Source organism: Harpia harpyja, chromosome 10 (assembly GCF_026419915.1).
Source record: "Harpia harpyja isolate bHarHar1 chromosome 10, bHarHar1 primary haplotype, whole genome shotgun sequence".
Lineage (NCBI taxonomy): Eukaryota > Metazoa > Chordata > Aves > Accipitriformes > Accipitridae > Harpia > Harpia harpyja.
Window position 1 is genome coordinate 14497906 of NC_068949.1, and position 17728 is coordinate 14515633.

The 17728-nt window shown below is 37.7% G+C and overlaps 1 protein-coding gene across 8 annotated transcripts in view; it reads right to left on the reverse strand.

Annotated features, from left to right (window-relative positions):
• The window catches only part of GRID1 (glutamate ionotropic receptor delta type subunit 1), a 557494-nt gene that overhangs the window by 115048 nt on the left and 424718 nt on the right, over nt 1-17728 (reverse strand). For all 8 annotated transcript variants that reach the window (XM_052799330.1, XM_052799329.1, XM_052799328.1 and 5 more), the window contains 2 exons: nt 15528-15581; nt 1272-1445 (listed from right to left, as the gene is read on the reverse strand). In XM_052799330.1, coding sequence (XP_052655290.1) covers nt 1272-1445; nt 15528-15581 — 228 coding nt within the window. The remainder of the gene's footprint in view (nt 1-1271; nt 1446-15527; nt 15582-17728) is intronic.

The following is a 17728-nucleotide window of genomic DNA, read 5'->3' on the forward strand; positions in this document are numbered from 1 at the left end:
GGTTCTCTTCAAGGAGGAAATATCCATATCCCTCAGAGGATTTCAGACTCTGCAGCTACAACTTTTTAGTAGGGGACAAGTAAGCAAAACAAACATCGTCATCCATGTGCCTTGGAAAATCTTGACCTATCCACTCCTCTTCCTGAGAATCCTCCTACCTCTCCTGGTTTCCCATCAGCCTCACACCTTGCTCTTCAGAAGCTCTTCCAAGGCAGCGCGAGTTCCCTTTGGAAGGACACTTCTGCCCACACAGCCTTCCTGACCAGGCTGCAGCAGCCCAGACTGCCAACAGCCCACTCCCCACAGCCTAACTGAGCCCTTTCTAGACTTGCTCTAACACATAATACCCACATTTGCCAACTCACAGGCTCAACCACTGTGTCCTCACTCAATCCATCTCAGGCTAAGACTAAATTTGCAATAAAAAGATTCTAATCAATCTTATATCTAATCAATCAGTCTCACTAAAGTTTTCAGTTTTATCCAACAGCTTCAACAGTGATACAAATGAGATTCTTAACTGTGTTTAAAGTAAACGAGAAACACATGGAGTCCTATTGAAAGTCCAAGACCTGTGTTTCAAAATTATTGCACTATCCTTGGAAATAGCACCTAAAATTATATTTAAATTACTGCAAGAAAAAAATCTGATATCTGGGATAAATTGCCAAGAAATCTTGAGATGTTGCTTACACCAGAGTGAAATCTGTTACCAAAATCTGGAACTTGAACTAGTAGTGCATATTTCACATGCTCAGAGAAGTATCAGCTGCTAGAGACTTCTGAGACTATTGAAATGGGACAGACTGAATACATCAGCTGGATTCAGTCCATTTAACTAAATATGAAATGCTCCACAGCCCAATACCTATCAGAGTTCTGTTATCCTCCCAGATTAACTCTTTCACAGCAGATGTTTAATAGGCATAAGTATAATAAGCAAGTAGTAACAAGTAAGTAAGCACAAGACTATGATAGTACAACTTTTTCTTTTTTTCAACTATAAAAAGATTCTTAAGAGAATGAAACATGCAAAATCAGCTCAGAGTTAGTGCAACCACTTGCTGGTACTTCATGGACATAACATCACATCTAAAGCACTCGGTCCTGGGAAATAAAAGAAATAATTAAGTCAGGAAAAGTTGACCAAAAGTTACATGCTCAGATTTATCTGTACTCATTTTATTCTTCTTCTGAGGTAATACAGTCACAGAAAAGTATCTCATGTCCAATTCCTAAGATGGACTTTTCTGCTGGGCACAGCTACTGACCTGCAGCATCTGAAGATAGCCTTCTTGTGGATCACACAGCAGTGAAGATATTCGGTGATTGTTCCTCATGCACCTCTGATTGTTGTCCCTTGAGAGAGGGAAAATTTGCCGGATAACTGTCATCCTCCCCAGAGCACTATGTACCAACTCTAATATTTCATTATCAGTGATTTCCTGTGAATAGAGACACAGTCTTTTAAAAACATGTATTTGTCCAGACATTTTATATATTCCTTTTGTTACTGGATAAATGTTTTTTAAAAGACAATAGAGGAAAAAACTTACAGACGTGCATGCTTAGTCTAGACCAAATGTTCTTATTTTGTGTTTAATAACAATGGTATTTTTTAAAGTATCATCTGAAACCAAAGAAAACAGATTAACACAGTACCATCTATCTTGGCAATACTAACATACTGCAGTTCCTCATAGAAAAGCACCAAGATGGTCTCAATAGGTTTCTAAGTAAAAAACAAGAGCCTTCAAACCAAATTTATACAGAAAAGATTTTAGTTGAACAGGATAGAACCTCGCTACATCCTCAGAACAAAACAACAAATGGAAAACATAACCAACTTTAGGAAATATGGCCCTTACACCTGAGAATAACGTTACAAGAAAGTACTTTTCCCATAAGAACAGTAGATCATTTCTGCAGACTAATCCTGATAATGACTCAAGGAAGTCTTTTGAGATTATCTGTATTAAGAAATAAAAAAACAGGAGAAACTTCATGGAAGGGATTGACACATTTGGGAATGCAAGTTTCTGCACACAGAATAATTTGGGATAAGATATAAGGAGATCTCAAGGACAGGCTGCTCTTCTTTCCAGGCTTTGCACTGTCTAAAGCCTCTTTGGAGACCTTCCCACGTCCCAGCCTCCTAATCCATCCTGTGACAGAGCCTGCATCTATTGCCCTTATATCGCAACTGAAGCCGACTCAACTACGTGCTTTACGTATTTTGTATTTTAAAAAAAGCCACCAAACCAAAACCTCTTTTTTTACCCCAGGATACATAGTTTGAAATTCAGGGCCTTAGCTGATCCTGAAATCCTACCAGCAGTACAGCCTGTGATGGTTATTCCCTGCCAGGAGTCCACTGCGAGGAAGGACAAGCAGCGGCACCGCTGACTGCATTCATTCCCCCAGGCACCTCCTCCGCAGGGAACAGCTTTACATCCCAGCTCCTTAGCACTGCCACCAGCAGCATCTGCAAGTCACACCAGCCCATCTCCAGCACATGTTGGCTGCACCGGCTGCACAGCTGGGCCAACCCATTGCCCAGCCTGCACAGGGCTGCTCTAACCCCCTTGCAGGGTAGGGGGCTGCAAATAATTTGTGTTGCTGTACTTAAGCCAACAGGACCCACACCTTGAGATGTGTCAGCAGCAGAAGTGAACCTGGCCCCGTACTTTTAACATTCAAGAAAAAAGATATTTTCTTTTCTTGCCATTTTCTCTGTCAAGCTGTGAGTGAAATGACCATGGGGTTATTATAATTACTTGTTATGGTTGACTAGTACTGTAGCTTTGGCTCAATTTAGTTCTTCTTTGCCAATTTCCCATCATTTTTTAGGAACATGAATTTTTAACTTTGCAGAAGGTGAAATTCATTGCACGAATGACAGACCAACTGGCGTGGCATGAAAACAGAAAATCAGAAAATAAATGTATTCTTATAGAAGCCAAAGATTTTGAGGCTTAATAGAAAATGTGGGGTGGCACCTGTAGCCTTGCAGGGAGACACCGAAGGAGATCCACATGCTCTATGTGTCCCTCCAGAATGCTGCCTTGGATTTCTCTTCTGTGGGGCTGAGGGGTGTTAAAGCCACACAGCGTGTCTAAGCTGCGGTCTGAGGGAAAGACAATTTTATGGGATAGCTTTAACTCCTAAACCCCTAGGCTGCATCCCTTGGCAGGCAAACTCAGACTGAGTGGCTGGAAACAGAAGAAAAAAAGATCACGAATCATCCAAACCTTCAGTTCGCCTCACACAACACGCATTTTGTATCCTCCCCAAGTGATGCACAGCCTTTCAAAGACGTCTCATAACCTGTGTCAAAATGCTTCACCTGAGACATGTAAGCCTATACGTAGCAGACCAGAACTGCTTCCTCCATGGGATTTCCAGAAGTAAGGTAGTGGAGGAGATCAATTATGTTAGACACATTAACCCAGGTTCTTCCCACTTGGCTGTAGGCACCAAGTGAGTCCTGAAATTAAAAGCCTAGTTACTGTATAGCCAAAGAAGTAAAACACGATCCTCTGGAGGGAAATTCAGAACCTAAACTGGGCTAAATCTGACTCTGGAAGCGCCACCTTTTTCTGTGTGGACAGCTGACAGTAGCTAAATCCTTCAATGCCTCAGTTCAGTACATAACACCAAGGGGAACAAAGCTCCTGTATTTTTTTCAGCTGACAGACATTCATACCAGCATATGATCCATTTCTTCTAGAAACTGGGTTCCTTTTTAGAAATGTAAAAGCATAGAAAAAAAATAGTTGTTGTTGGAAGAGCTGGGAACAAAAGGTCTACATCTGCATTTTTGAGCTGGTGCTCTAAAAGCTAAAGGAAACCATGGACCTTTCCGTGCCAGTTCACAGGGCGGTAGAGCCCCAGGCAGCATCGCAGGGCACCTCGGCCAGGTCCAGGCGCAGGAAAGTGTGGCTGAGTGCCTGAACTGCAGAGGAGAGCAGGTCACCACCATCCCGCACCAGAGCGGCCCGGCTGTATCTTCCCTGGCCAGGGGACTGCACCCCTTCCTCTTGCCTGGCACGGGCAGGCCCTGCAGATTTGTTTCCAGAAAGCTCACGGTCCTGGCTTAGCAGCATGCGAAACCTTAAATGTCACACGCAGAAAGGTCACCTGCATTCCGACTGTGATAAATACGGGGAAAAACAAAAAGAAGAAAAAAAACCAAGCCAAAAAAGGAAAAACAAGTATATGTGAAGTTGGCTTTTACTTTTACACCCATCAGAATAACAGCATATATCCAAAAAATAGTTCTAAGCCCTGGAATCACAGAGGAAAAAACATTTCACACCGATCTTACAATTAAAGTCTATTCACCTAGTTATTTGTTTAAAAGCAACATGTTTTCTTTTCTGTACGTGATATGAAAATTTTCTTTACATTGTGAAACTTACAACTAAGCAAATAATTTAATTTGGTCCTAGAGGGTTTTTTTTTTCAAACAAATGTATCCCAAATTTCCAATTTTGTTCTTGGATCTTTACACAGCACAAGACAGCACACAGTAATTACCATTCATACCATGCGTGAATGCTGTATTCTAAGTAAAGCTTATCAGCTGGTTTGGCCAGGCAAGCGGTCCTTGCAAAATTCCATATCACATGCCCATTTTTTGGCTTTCATGATCCCATGATGTTGCTACTGCAACATGGAGTAAATCTTTACTTAATATAGATGATGGCTTCTGCTTATTTCAGGGATATGCTTTAAGGAAGGTTAAAGAGCCTAACTCAATATTGCTTGGCACCTTTAATAGCAGTTTGCACTCAGGCCTGTAAATATTGAATTTCTTGAATGAGGATGGAGGGAGAGCACTTTAGCCAGGGATAAAAGATGATCTAATAACTAAGTGCTCCTATCCTGGATTTTTCCTTTACTAAGGGAAAGAATTTGGCTATTCCCAATATTTCAAGGAGCACTTAGTTATTTTGGTATGCAGACGTAAGCGTAAGACTGACTACTCACCCAGGCTAGTAGTAGTTTTCACCACCTGAGTGAACACTGAAAGGGTATTCCTTTAAACACTGTATTTTCTGTTCATGTGGCATATTAATGGCAAAGTTTACTCTTCAAGAATTTGTGGCACTCATTTATCTATTTATTTGCACACAAATATTGGTCATTTGGGGAATTAATTTATCTATTTTTTTATCTGCACACAAAGAACTTCAGTTAGTTTGTAATACCTAGCCATATTGCTCAGGGGAATATTTAAATCTGTTCTAGTTGTGCTCAACTATCATAACACAAATTGCAAAGTGAGACAATTATGTTTCACATTACAATCTCTATTTTCCTAGAGGTAATGACAGAAAAATTATAAATTTTAATGACATTAATAATTTAGAGAACCAAAACAGATTTCCAGAAAGCACATCCCTGAGAAAACTGGAGGATTAAATTGAATGGCAACAAGGACAGGGATGCTCATGGAGACAAGCTACAGATTTATGTGGAATCTTTGCATTAGGATCGATATTGCTTGTTGGATTATTCTAACTCCCCTCAATGCACTATGTACATTTGTAAAGGGACACTTGTTCATTTGTTGAAAATCCAGAAAACATCCTTCAGTTGGCTGTTTTTTAAAACGCTCGTGACAGCTTACCCTGTAGATAAGATTTATTCAATTTTAACATTACACTGGCTTCTCTGCATCCCACATGGACACACACACACACACACATATATATATAAAGGTTAATCCTTTAGGCAAGAGCACAATCCATTTTTCGTAGCACAGAAAACATTCTAATACACATCTGCATGACCACCTGTCCAACTCCTATTCTCATTGTCCTCCCATGCATCCAACACTACCTTACTTCTCTTCCTTTTACCTGATGCTCCTAAAAATCTCTACAGGGATGTATTTATAATTTAATTGAATAAGCTCTATTCCTAGATATAAGGACTCTACACTGGGTGTCCAGAAGTCTCTCTCAGATAGTAGCAAGTGCCTACACAGTAAAAGATCCTCTAATTTAACAAAATAGTATTCCATACTAAAAAATAATTATCTCAGAAAAAAAAAAAAAGAAAAGCACACAAAATGATAGTTATCAAAAGCTGGATAAAACAAGCAAACAAAAAAATCACCATTGATTTTAATATGGATTTCACTGACAAAACAACTCATCAAACCTGATGTAACCTTGCTCCTAGCTGATTAAGACTGTTTCTGCATAATTCAACAGCATTAGAATTAGGTCAATTCTGAACCCTACAAATTTCTTTGAGAAGGATGCAGGTACACATGCAATACAGTTTCATGTATGCGTATACCTTTCAAGGACATATAAGAAAATGATACATTTTTGTGAAAATAGATAAACAAATAAAAATTTTGCAGTGTTAAAGATAGCAGCCAAAAGGAGAGAAGCAAGATTTCTTTGGGCAAGTAGTAAATATAGAGTACCTGGAATAAAATTGGAATAAATTATAATTTTAAATTGTTAAGTTTTGCATTGAAATGTGTCATTTGCTAAATCTTAAGAAATTTTCCACAGTGTGTTCCTTGTATTTCTATTCAATTTTTTGACTTTAATCTGTGCATTTTTGTATCATTTGAAAACAGAATGATTGTCCTACTTGCATTCATAAACTATTATTAAAAAGTCTGCTTTTTTTCAAGAAAAAATAAGACACAGGGAAGTGTAAAAGATGTATTAAATTCTTGTTATCAGAGTAAACACAAGCATCATTACACAGACTGATGCTTTAAAAAAAAGAAAAGTCTTTTGGCATTTCCATATGTAGAGAAAGACTGAGCAGAATACCAGTCTATCAGACAGTCCTGGTTCTACCCATGTAAAAATGAAGCCATAACAATTTGCACAGGCTTGTGGGTCTAACTGTTGATATCCCAAAGTGCATATAGCAGAGGCATTTCTAGAAAAAAAGAAAAAGATTTTCCAAACAAGAATCAAGAAGAAACGCTGCATTCATAATGGATCTTTCTTTCGAAGTCATAAGTTTTCCCCAAGATTACTCTACAAGCCCCATGCTAGGAAAACACTGTTTATCATGCATTATCTAACACCTTCCTACATGCTGCCCTCGGGGGGGAAAGTAGTTTGCCGAGATAGACTTTATCTGATAATTACTATTCTATTTTCTGCTCATTTTTCTTAACCTTTGAAAAATATTTTATAGAGGAAAATAAGAAAGTGCCCAGACGATAGTTGAGAAGCCATTTGATTCTCAAATCAAGAGGATGAGTAACTATGGAAAGAAAAGAAAACTACTATTGGCAGAAGCAATGGAGCTGCAGGATAGAAATGGAAAGTTAGAAACATGTCACACCAGGAGAGAGATGATGGGACACTTTCTCGTCTCTCACATAACAAACTGCCTCCTACAGACAGTGAAATAGTGGTGACAAGAGACCTATGAAAAGAGCAGAAATAAGAGAATTGAGCTAGAGTCCAAAAAAGGATTAGCAGAAATGTGTTTTGAGTGAATGCTCTGAAAGGGGAAAGGAAAAAGCATCAATAACTTTTTCTGCACTTTGTTCTGACTGATCACCTAGGTTGAGTTTGGGAAAGTTTTATTAATCAGTTGAAGATCTAGCAATTCATCTGCTGGCAGCACCACCAGCATTATTTGGAAAGTGTCATCTGTCCAAAAAGGAAGAACAAGGTCAACTGCTGTCTAAAATTTTTTATTCACATTCAAGTGATGTGGATAACATCATCTCAACATGGCTCAGAGTTCCCCAAGTCCCTTAGCACTCTAACTTTCTGTCTAAGGCTTCTCGCCACTGATGAAATGTGTACTCTTGCTATGTTTCCAAATCTTTTTATTATTTCTCCTGCAGAAATTACAAGACCTTTTCTTCCTACTTTACTTCTCCCTTCTCCTTCTTTTCAACTATGAGGGCTTCTTCTGACAAGTATCATCATAGTTGGGAAGAATTTAACCAAATACTTTACAGCTGCAATTGCTATAGTGGTTTCTCTGTGCTTACTGCCTCCAAATTTTACAAACCAGGATCTTTTCTGTGGATTGAAAAGAGAAAATATCCAAAAGCATAATTTTCTGGCTGTTAATTAGAGTTTAGTTTTATTTTTCAATTAAAGCTTACAAGATTTTAATCTGTCTTCGAACTACTCAATACTTTGCTTTCCTATGGATTTGGAATCTGTGTAATACTCTGTTTCTATAGCTTCATGCTATTTATTTTGGATTTCTTACTGAAAACAGATTTTCACTAATAACAAAGTGGTCTCTGACTTTCTTTTATGTATTTATGGTTAGCACTGTACATAAAAAGCAAAATAATGCTATTGATGATTTTTTAGAAGCTCTAGTTATTAAGCTCAGGTTAGTACAAGAAGATCAGCTGGCTTACTACATTCTATCAATAAAAAAGCATCTGTGATTTTACAAGAGCTGTTACAAATACAACTTTCCTTTCTGCTATCCACCCTGGAGTGTTGCAGCATAGGTTGTTTGGTTGATTTTTTTGTTTGTTTGTTTTTAAATGGGACAAATAACAGAACAAGCTTTTCTTAGTGATGAACAAATGAGCCCCGATTCAACCTTAGAGTCAAGCTACTCTGCATAGCATTAAACTATATGTTGAATTGTGCAGTACAGAAATACAGTCACCCACTGTGCAGTCCCCGTGAACACATACAAACATTGGGAACTGTGCTAGTGCATCTACCAGGACAATCAAGAGTATGATTCCTTCCTCCTTTACAAAGCTTAACTCTGGAAACTTTACAGTAGTTCACAGAAAAAATGCAGTAGAAGAATGCATGATGCTGTTATTTTGCAAAATAACAAAGTTTTGCTTTATTAGAAAGAAAACCTCCCTTTTTTAAGTGTCGTGCCATGACTAATAAATACCTACATGGGTTGGTACTTGACCTATGAGGAGGATTTTTCTCCCCCCAAAGTACATTCCTTTCCCACAGAGTACCTGATCATTTAGACTGTAAGGAACTAATGTAATGAAATTTCCACTAGTTCTCCCCACTATTCCCATGGTTCCAGTTTGAGAATTTAGAAGTGAATATTGTTTGAATTTCAGCATTTGTTATTCCATATGGTGCAGAATGTGATAATTCTAAGACTAAAAAATCAGGGTAATAAGAAGTTATTTTCTGTTAATAACAAATACCCCTTTGTTTCTGATCTGATGAGGGTTAATCTGAATCAATGAGAATCAACTCCATGGCAAAGCAACAAATGAAAACTGTAGTCAAGTAGAAGCTCTAACTTTTAGTTTTCAGATTTATTTTTTACACCCTATAATTAAATCTATTTTTAAAGCACTGAAAGTGCCACTAATTCATTACTAGGCATCTATCAAAACTACATAAAATTACAATATAGTCCTCCATTTCAAATTACTGATATCAAGAAATATGATGCTAGGTGCATCCCTGGCTAAGCCAAATCACTGGGGCTACCCCAAGGGTGGATTTTCTAATCAAACACAATCACTCTAGCTTGCTCAGTAGTAGACAGAGAAGGATGGAGTTCCATGCTGATCAGAAATCAAATATGAGTCACAGTTCCAATAAATTTAATGTTTGTCAGCAAAAGTATTGAATAAATGATTCAATCAGAAGTATATGCAGTGGATAAACTATCATTTTCATACCCATATTGAAAAAAGAAACGCAGAACGACCTAGAACAGAAGGTGCAGATCAGAAAATACCCAGTGGTGTTCATAATGCAGTTGTATTTGTCTTTCCAAACTGACATCTGAAAATATTTAGCAGACTTACATATCATGAGTAGGATGCTGAAAAACGAAGAATAAAAAACAACAGCAGAGCCATGTGTGAAGACAGAGAGATGATGAGATGGAAGAAAGTAACCAAGGAAGTTGTTCCTATTCATTATCATATTTAGATCATAAACCATTTCCCAATACTCAATCTAATTTTTACTGCAGAAGACTAATTGCATTTCCTTCATCTTTCCAGAGTCAACATGTGATCATATTCTTTTAATTATATCTGTTCTACTGCTATACTCTTGCTCCATCTTTTGAGTTTCATGGGAGACAAACCTAATTCTTTCAACCTTTCCTCATGGGTCATATTTTACTGAGCTTTCATCATACTCGGTGCTCTCCTCTGGATTTTCAAAATTGTTCTGCATTCTCTTTTTTTCTTTTAAAGTGTCTTGCCCAAAACTTGCAATACTGTTCCAACAAGGCCAAGTTGATGTCAAGCAGAGCAAAATAATTGCCTCCCTTATCTTACAAAGAATGTTTCCAGTAACATATTTGAGGATTATATTTGCTTGTTTTGCAAGACCACAACAGTATTGATTGATACTGTTTGTTATCCACAAGGATTCTAAGTTGCTTCTACAGATGCTCACAAGCTATACCTCATTTTGTAACCACACCCAAAGTACTCAGCACTTTTCTATATTGAATCTCATCTGGTGGAGTGCCTTAGATTTATCTAAATAAACTGGAACTACTACAATACATTTTTAACAGTCTGGTTACAATTAGTTTCTATAAAGCCAGCATCAAGTCAGTAAAAACATTAAAACCTCATTTTTCCATTAAGTAATCACCTTACACTTTCCTTTATCTTCTGCTATATCTAAACTTCTCTTGTCGCTTTTTATGACTCCTGGTATGAGACATTCTGCACCTCAGACTCATTTTATAATCATTTACTTTGTTACACTTTTACACTCCTCCTTAGCCCTTTTTTTCACCACTCTTTCTTTAGAATTCCTCTCTGATTTCAAGCTTTGTAAAGATAACCCATTGGAACCATAACGATACCTTATTATGCCTTCATCTTCACAGAACTCCACGGTTCTTTTGCCATCCTTCACTCATCATATTATCTTTCCAAAAGCACTACTAGGTTCCCTAAACTTCTGAAGTTGGACAATCTTTTTATTGACATCCATTATCCCTATTCTCCTTTTCTCACTTCTTCCTCTTCTTCAAACATGCTACCATCTCACGATCACTTTCACAACAAGTATCTTCCGGCTTCCTTAGCCCATTCTTCCTTAGCCATAATGAAATCTGAACTGATGGCTGCCTTAACTTTTTAAACATGTAGGGATAACATTGTCAATCATAGGAAATTGTGAAGCCTTGTCTGTGTCCTAACATTACTTTTTTAACTGCCAGGAAAGTTAAAATTCTCCATTATTTCAATTTCTTGACTTTGGGGCATTTCTGTCAAAAAATGCACTTTCAAAAAAAGTCTTCCTCGATGTATGTCTTTTGTGTATTTCCACACAGTTATTCAGCAAGCTTGAAGCTCACTTCTCCTTAGCTTCAGAGCAAGTACGTATGGTTTGGACATGCAATGCTATGTTGTCCTCTCTTCATCCCTACCCGTCCTTCATGAAAAATTATCTCCTATCTCAACTGTAGCCTTGTGCTTTGTCCTACCACGTCTTACAACTTTCAATTAAACTTCTGAATAGCGATGAAAATTTGTTGAAAAAGAAATTAAAGGAAGGATGTGATAATGGTGAAACAACTCATTTGAGTTATCAGTCAATTTCAGTACCCATTCCATTTCCATGAAGAGTAGTTGATTGCTTTGTGTACTTTACTGATTTACAGGTAAAAATAATGAATGTTTAGAAAATTTGAATTAGAATTAAATATATTGACCTGAGGGAATAAAATACTGTGTTTAATTTGAATTTTTTTTTGTCTGAAGTCCAGTTTTGCAGAACAATTTCTTTTGCATTTTCTGTCCCCTTGGAATGGAGAAAAATTCAAATCCATGAAATGTCCCATAAAAAGGGAAACATGGTTTCTAGTGTTATTTATACCCCAAAACCTACTGCTGCTGCTGCTAATAAAAAAGCAGACACAGACTCCCAGTGCATTGCTCCTAGTACAACCACATACAAATTCAGTTTCAAGTATTGCTCTTGTGCCTCTCCCACAGACACATGCCCTGAGCAATGCACTGCATTTTCTCTTAACAGGCAGAAAAAGAGAAGGGGAGAATGAAAAATGTCAGGAGGAACCGACAGAGATGCTTGATGTCAGGCACCAAAGAGAAAGAAATGTAAAAGAAAAATAAAAATAAGAAAGAAAAACAGGAAAAAAGACAGGAAATAAACACCCCAAAAAAGGGGGGCATCTACAACTGTGCCAGTCATGCCACAGGAAGAAATAGCATACATCTATCAAAGCTGGTAGGTCACTTCATCAGCACTTGAAAGCACAAACAGCAAAGGTACAAGCAGAACACCAGATATGTTCTAAGAGATCTTCTTTAGGGTCAAAATTGCTGGTCATTGGCAACTCCGAACACAGTCAATGGTAATAAAATATTTTGGACTATTCTGGAGACAAAGCTAAGTGTGGACTAGCCATTGTTTTGAAGAGTTGTTTGCTTTTATAAGGATTTATACAGAAATCACAAATATTCTTGCTTTTAAAAAACTACTTGGCATGTTTAACCCAGAATTCAGGTAGAATCACTACCTAAATGAATGCAAGGAATGATTTAGTATTTCTAGATGAATAAAAGTGAGGATGATGAAATATAAATCTAAAAAAGGGAAGGTGGTTAGAAATACATTTCTTTTCCCCCCCTCAAATCTCCGCTACTTTTGACAGCTCTGCGAGTTTGAAACATAAAATGTCTGAAATGAGAAGAGTAGACACTTACAAATACATGTTTTTAAACCAGTAAGGTTTTTATGACTTTGGCTTCAAAGAGGACATATGAGGGCACGATACTGCCTGCAAAGACCCATCCCTGTGTATTCTCTTATCCTGAAAGACTTGCCGTGTAATGTTTCAACCTTCCAACCCCATACAACGAATCCAACTCCCAATTCACTAGCCTTTTTCTGAAGGTGACTGAGTCCTTTTGCACCACCAATGGCATCCAAACTGAACAGATACCTCAGCACAGTGGCTTGAGTTATTGGAAACTAGTAAATGCAGGATCTTGACAGTACAGCTCTGTAATGTGAGACCAACTCATATATTCTACATTTGTTCATTTGCTGTGTAATAAGCTTACCAGCCATACAGTTTTAAGTCAGCTCATCACAAGCTTGGTGGTGTTGCTTACCTAATAAAATTAACGTGATAAAATATGTTCAAACTCCAAAACTTAACCCCTATGCTGCTGTATGGGACAGAAGCACAAGGGAAAAAAAAAACAAAACCAAATTTTTATTGGATTGTCAATAAAGAGAGAGTAAAGTAGATTTAATTCAAGTAAGACAATAATAAAATCTCTTACTGAAATGAGACCGTGCTATATAGTCATCCTTACTACGGCAAGATAAGTCCAAGGTTCAGATCCTCATTGGCTTGAAGAGAGGTGGGAGACAGGGCAGATTGTGAAAAGGTGCTCAAGATCAGTAGACCTCAGTAGTCTAACCTGTACCAGGCCCTTAAATGGTTCCTTGAAGTGAGAAAGGCCTAAAGAGCCTGTTTACAATCCAACGCCCTTCATACAAGGAACCTCAGTGGAAATAATTGTCACTGTGTTCTCTTCCTACTACTGCCCCTTCAGGTCAGTTAGCCCTATACCTCTCTTTCCTTGCTATGGGATCATTAGGTCACGTAGACCGTAGGGAGAACAGAAAAGCGTAGGATCCTCAACCTGCCTGGGAGAAAAAAAGGACTGGCTAAGTATTTGGTCCATTTACAGAATGGCTTGCTACTCATGTGGCATTAGATCAAAAAGAGCTGATTAGACTGTTAGGAATTAAAAGTTAATTCCATTCTGCAAATCACAGCACCAATCAACATCCAGTCAAGGAATAACATATTTTCCATCAAGTACCCATGCAGTTCTCACTGATACCAACTGGAAACAATGTACATGGAAAGCATGATCAGTCTGTCCTCTTGCTAGCATGGGGGTATGCACACTATTAAGTAAGAAACAAGCCCTAAGGAACCTCCATATTTCTACAGATACATCCATGTGGATGTTTACCATATCTTCTTTTCACAGTAGCTTTAAGCACACAAAGACCAACACTTTTCTCTTAAAAAAAAGGATAATCCAGACATTTCCTCCTCTTTTTGCCAAAGTTTCATGAATTTGAAAAGTTTCTGTAGTGGTCTGTTTGAATGAATTGCATTTTGAGATATTTACAAGTATGTGCACTAATATTTTTCACTAAAAACTTATACTTTAGATTTACGTTTTGCTATCATAGCTTCCCTACCCAGTCTCTAGCCATAAAAGAGAAAAAATAAAAGTTCCCAAAATAAAAGCAGAATTTACACCCTGTGTGATGTGTTTGTGTATGTGTATGTATGCACACGTTTGTGCATGAGTGCTGAAGGGTTTTATTTGTGATGTTACAGATTCAGGCTTCACAAAGTGAGTTTTAACATCTGAACAATAACAGCAGCAATAACAGATTCACAAACTCTATAAATGTATAGGGAAATATGCACTGTATTTTCTTTATGAGAATATAAACACTGACTCTCTGGGCATCTTGCTGATATTTTGTAGTGGGTCATTACTGCAGCTGACAAATCAGGAGGTACTTAAATGTAACAAGGACTAGAAAGAATTTATAAGGCCTTTATAAGCAGAGATTTCACTCACTTTCCCTAACCCCTATTTAACTACAGAGCCTTTCTAATGCCACACAATACAATTTATTGTTACTATTAGAAGTAGCCTATCCAAAATTATTAGCTAGGCGCAAAGAAAGAAATGAGAAATTAACAAAGGAATTGGTTATTAAAGTAGAGGCCATGCTTTTATACTATAAAAACAAAAGAGTGAACACAGTTCTTTTTAACTTAGATATTTTACTATCTTTTAACAAATCATTATTAAACCCAGAAATATATAAAATAGTGCCATTTATCATGAACAATCAGTGATTTATAAATTATTATATATAGTACATTTCAAGCTTTCCATTGCTTTTTAAATAGAAGTCTGCACTGATTCCCATTAGGGCATTGTGGCACTAAGGTAAAATAAATAATCATAGTAGCAGGACAGGATACCATTTGCTGCAGAGAGGAAATATGACATTTTAAATCTATGCTATCCTGGATCTTGGCCAAAACACAACACGTTCTGCACTAGAGAAAACCTGTGTATCATGTAAATGCATATTTGAATGAGCTAAGCCTGCAACTAGCCTCAGCACTCTTTCCTCTCCTAGTATCTGAGTGCAGGCTTTCACAGCAGTGAAGGGTGAGATTCTGGCAGACATAGATGCATGTATTTGAGGTTTCTTTTGAGATACTCTCTCCTTCCTAAATAGCTAATGAAGTAGGGTCAATGTGAAGGTAAAAATAAAGTCTCCCAGCTGCTATGAGGTATATTGGAAGCTATATTTTGACCTTTGGTATTCAACCTATGTCAATTCAGCTGAGACAGACAAGCAATGACACCACAGAGTTTGCATCTTGTACCATTCAAAAAGCAAAAATGCTAAGTGTATGCTCAGTTTGGTGTGTCAAAACATATGAAACTAGAGATAGTGATGAGTGAATGTACCAAGCTATGTTGTTTCTTTTGACTTTCTTACCTCATTTACATAGACCCAGTGGCTATCCTTTGATGCAAGGTTGGTTTCCACAGCCTACAAAAATAAAAAGAAATATAATAATAAAAATAAATAAAACATGTGAAACATATTCCAGAAAGAACTTACATAAAAAGGTACTATAAAGCTCATTTTGATTGCTTTCATTGCTATTGGCATTGTTTCAGTATAGTTCTTTTCATCTCTTCCAGAGCTGCTTCATGGAACAGTATCTTAACGGTGGTAGTCACGTTTCTCTGACTTCAGTATCTAAACCAAAGTACCCTGTACCATGAAGATATTCCCTAGACGTACCATAAAAACATACTGGAGCAGGGTGGTACATCAACATGATAAGGGATCCTATGATGAACAGCTGCACACAGAAGATGCAGTTTGTGAGATTTAACTTCCATATATCTAATGCATCCTAGTAGGCTGGGTTTCTTTTCAATATGTCTCCCAAAATATACTGCCTCTGCCTCTTTACAACTCTGACAGTTTAACTGTTAGCTAACCTATTTAATGAAAAACACCACTCTGAGACACTCAAGTGAAGTTCACATGAGTCATCCTCTCCATATTTACGTAAGACCCAAGAGAAAGTTATGATTAGCATGGACACTTTTTCTGGCTTCCTGGTGGGGACTTGGATAATCACTACATATTATAAAGAAACAGGCCATCTCATCAGACAGTATATTTATCCACACACATATAACCCTTGTGGTTCACTAAGATGCTAAAACTGGGAAAGACTGCTAGCACAAACAGCACTACTAGTACTGAGGACTTCAGTGGAAGGATAGGGCAATATACATAGAAGTTTCTAACTGCCTCCTTTGTTTGACATCGATAAGCTCACTTCAGGATATTTTATAGTCTAATAAAGCAATATCAAGCATCAAGAGGTGTACACTACAGTGATAATGATATTGGTAATGTCCTGCTTAACACATGGCGAAACAACTATTGTGGATTCATCTCACCTAATAAAACAGGACAGTCTCAGCGCACACATGTATTTCAGGAGGCAGCTCATTACACAAAGTTTTGAATGTCCCTGCCTTCAACCACCTCTTTCTTCTGTGCCAATATGACCCCATTTATTGAACAGATATTCTTAGTGCTGTGTTATAAACGGCCCTGTGAATCACTGGAATGAACCTGGTTAAACCAGCAAATACAGATGAACAAAATACTTCCAGTTACTGGTTTTTAACCTGGATAATTTCCTTACCCTGTTCATTGTGTGTGGCCTCAGAAACAATTGCACTGGTACAGAGAGGCTCTATAGACCGCAGCACTGGGCTGGGCAGGAACATCATCAACCACCTTCCTCTCCAGAACACATTTGCATAGTAAGCTTCTCAGATATTTAGCATCAGACAGGATGAATCACCTTCTCTCATGACACTGACTACAGATGACTGGCTTAGAATAAACGCCCATGACTTATAAGGTTGCAGTGAAATGACAAGTTATCCATCCTTAAAATAGGCAAAGGGAGTACTGTTACCTGATCCTAACAAAAAACAAATCAAAAACTGGCTAAGTAGCCAACACTGACATTTTTAGCATTACTCTTAGTTTATACTGTGTTTAAAAAAAAAAAGGTACAAATTATTTGCCTAAGTAATTGTGTTTTAAAACTTTACTTATTTGTGCAGCCCACACAAACCTAAGAGAAAATTGTGGGCAACACATATACCTTAATCTATTTCTCCTGTCTACAAGGTGAAGTACTCCTTTAAAGAGATAAAAATCCCAACAGAGAAACCGCAAAGCAGTCAAAAGAGAAAAATCAACACAGACAGGGCACAGTATTTCTCATCATCATCATAAACACCATTATGGGAAATTAACTATCCCTGGTGTCAAAGCAGATGAGAACCACTAGAGACAACACTTCTGACAAGATAATCTTCTCCTGAGCGTGCAGTGAAAAATTGTCTCCCTTGGTAATTGTCTCCCTTGTGTTTCTTTTAAGCTGGCAGGAAAATTAAACTGACCACCTAATTGAGGAATTGCAGCTATCAGGAAAGCTAGCAGTAATGGAAGCGAGGACAAAAACTTGTAGATTTTCTCCCTATTCACCCCTCTAATATATTCAGACAAAGCCAAAATAGCCAGGTGCTGTAACATATAGAGGAAAAGCAAAGTGCTGCCAACATTAGCAAAGCAGAACTAAATAATGCTCAGGT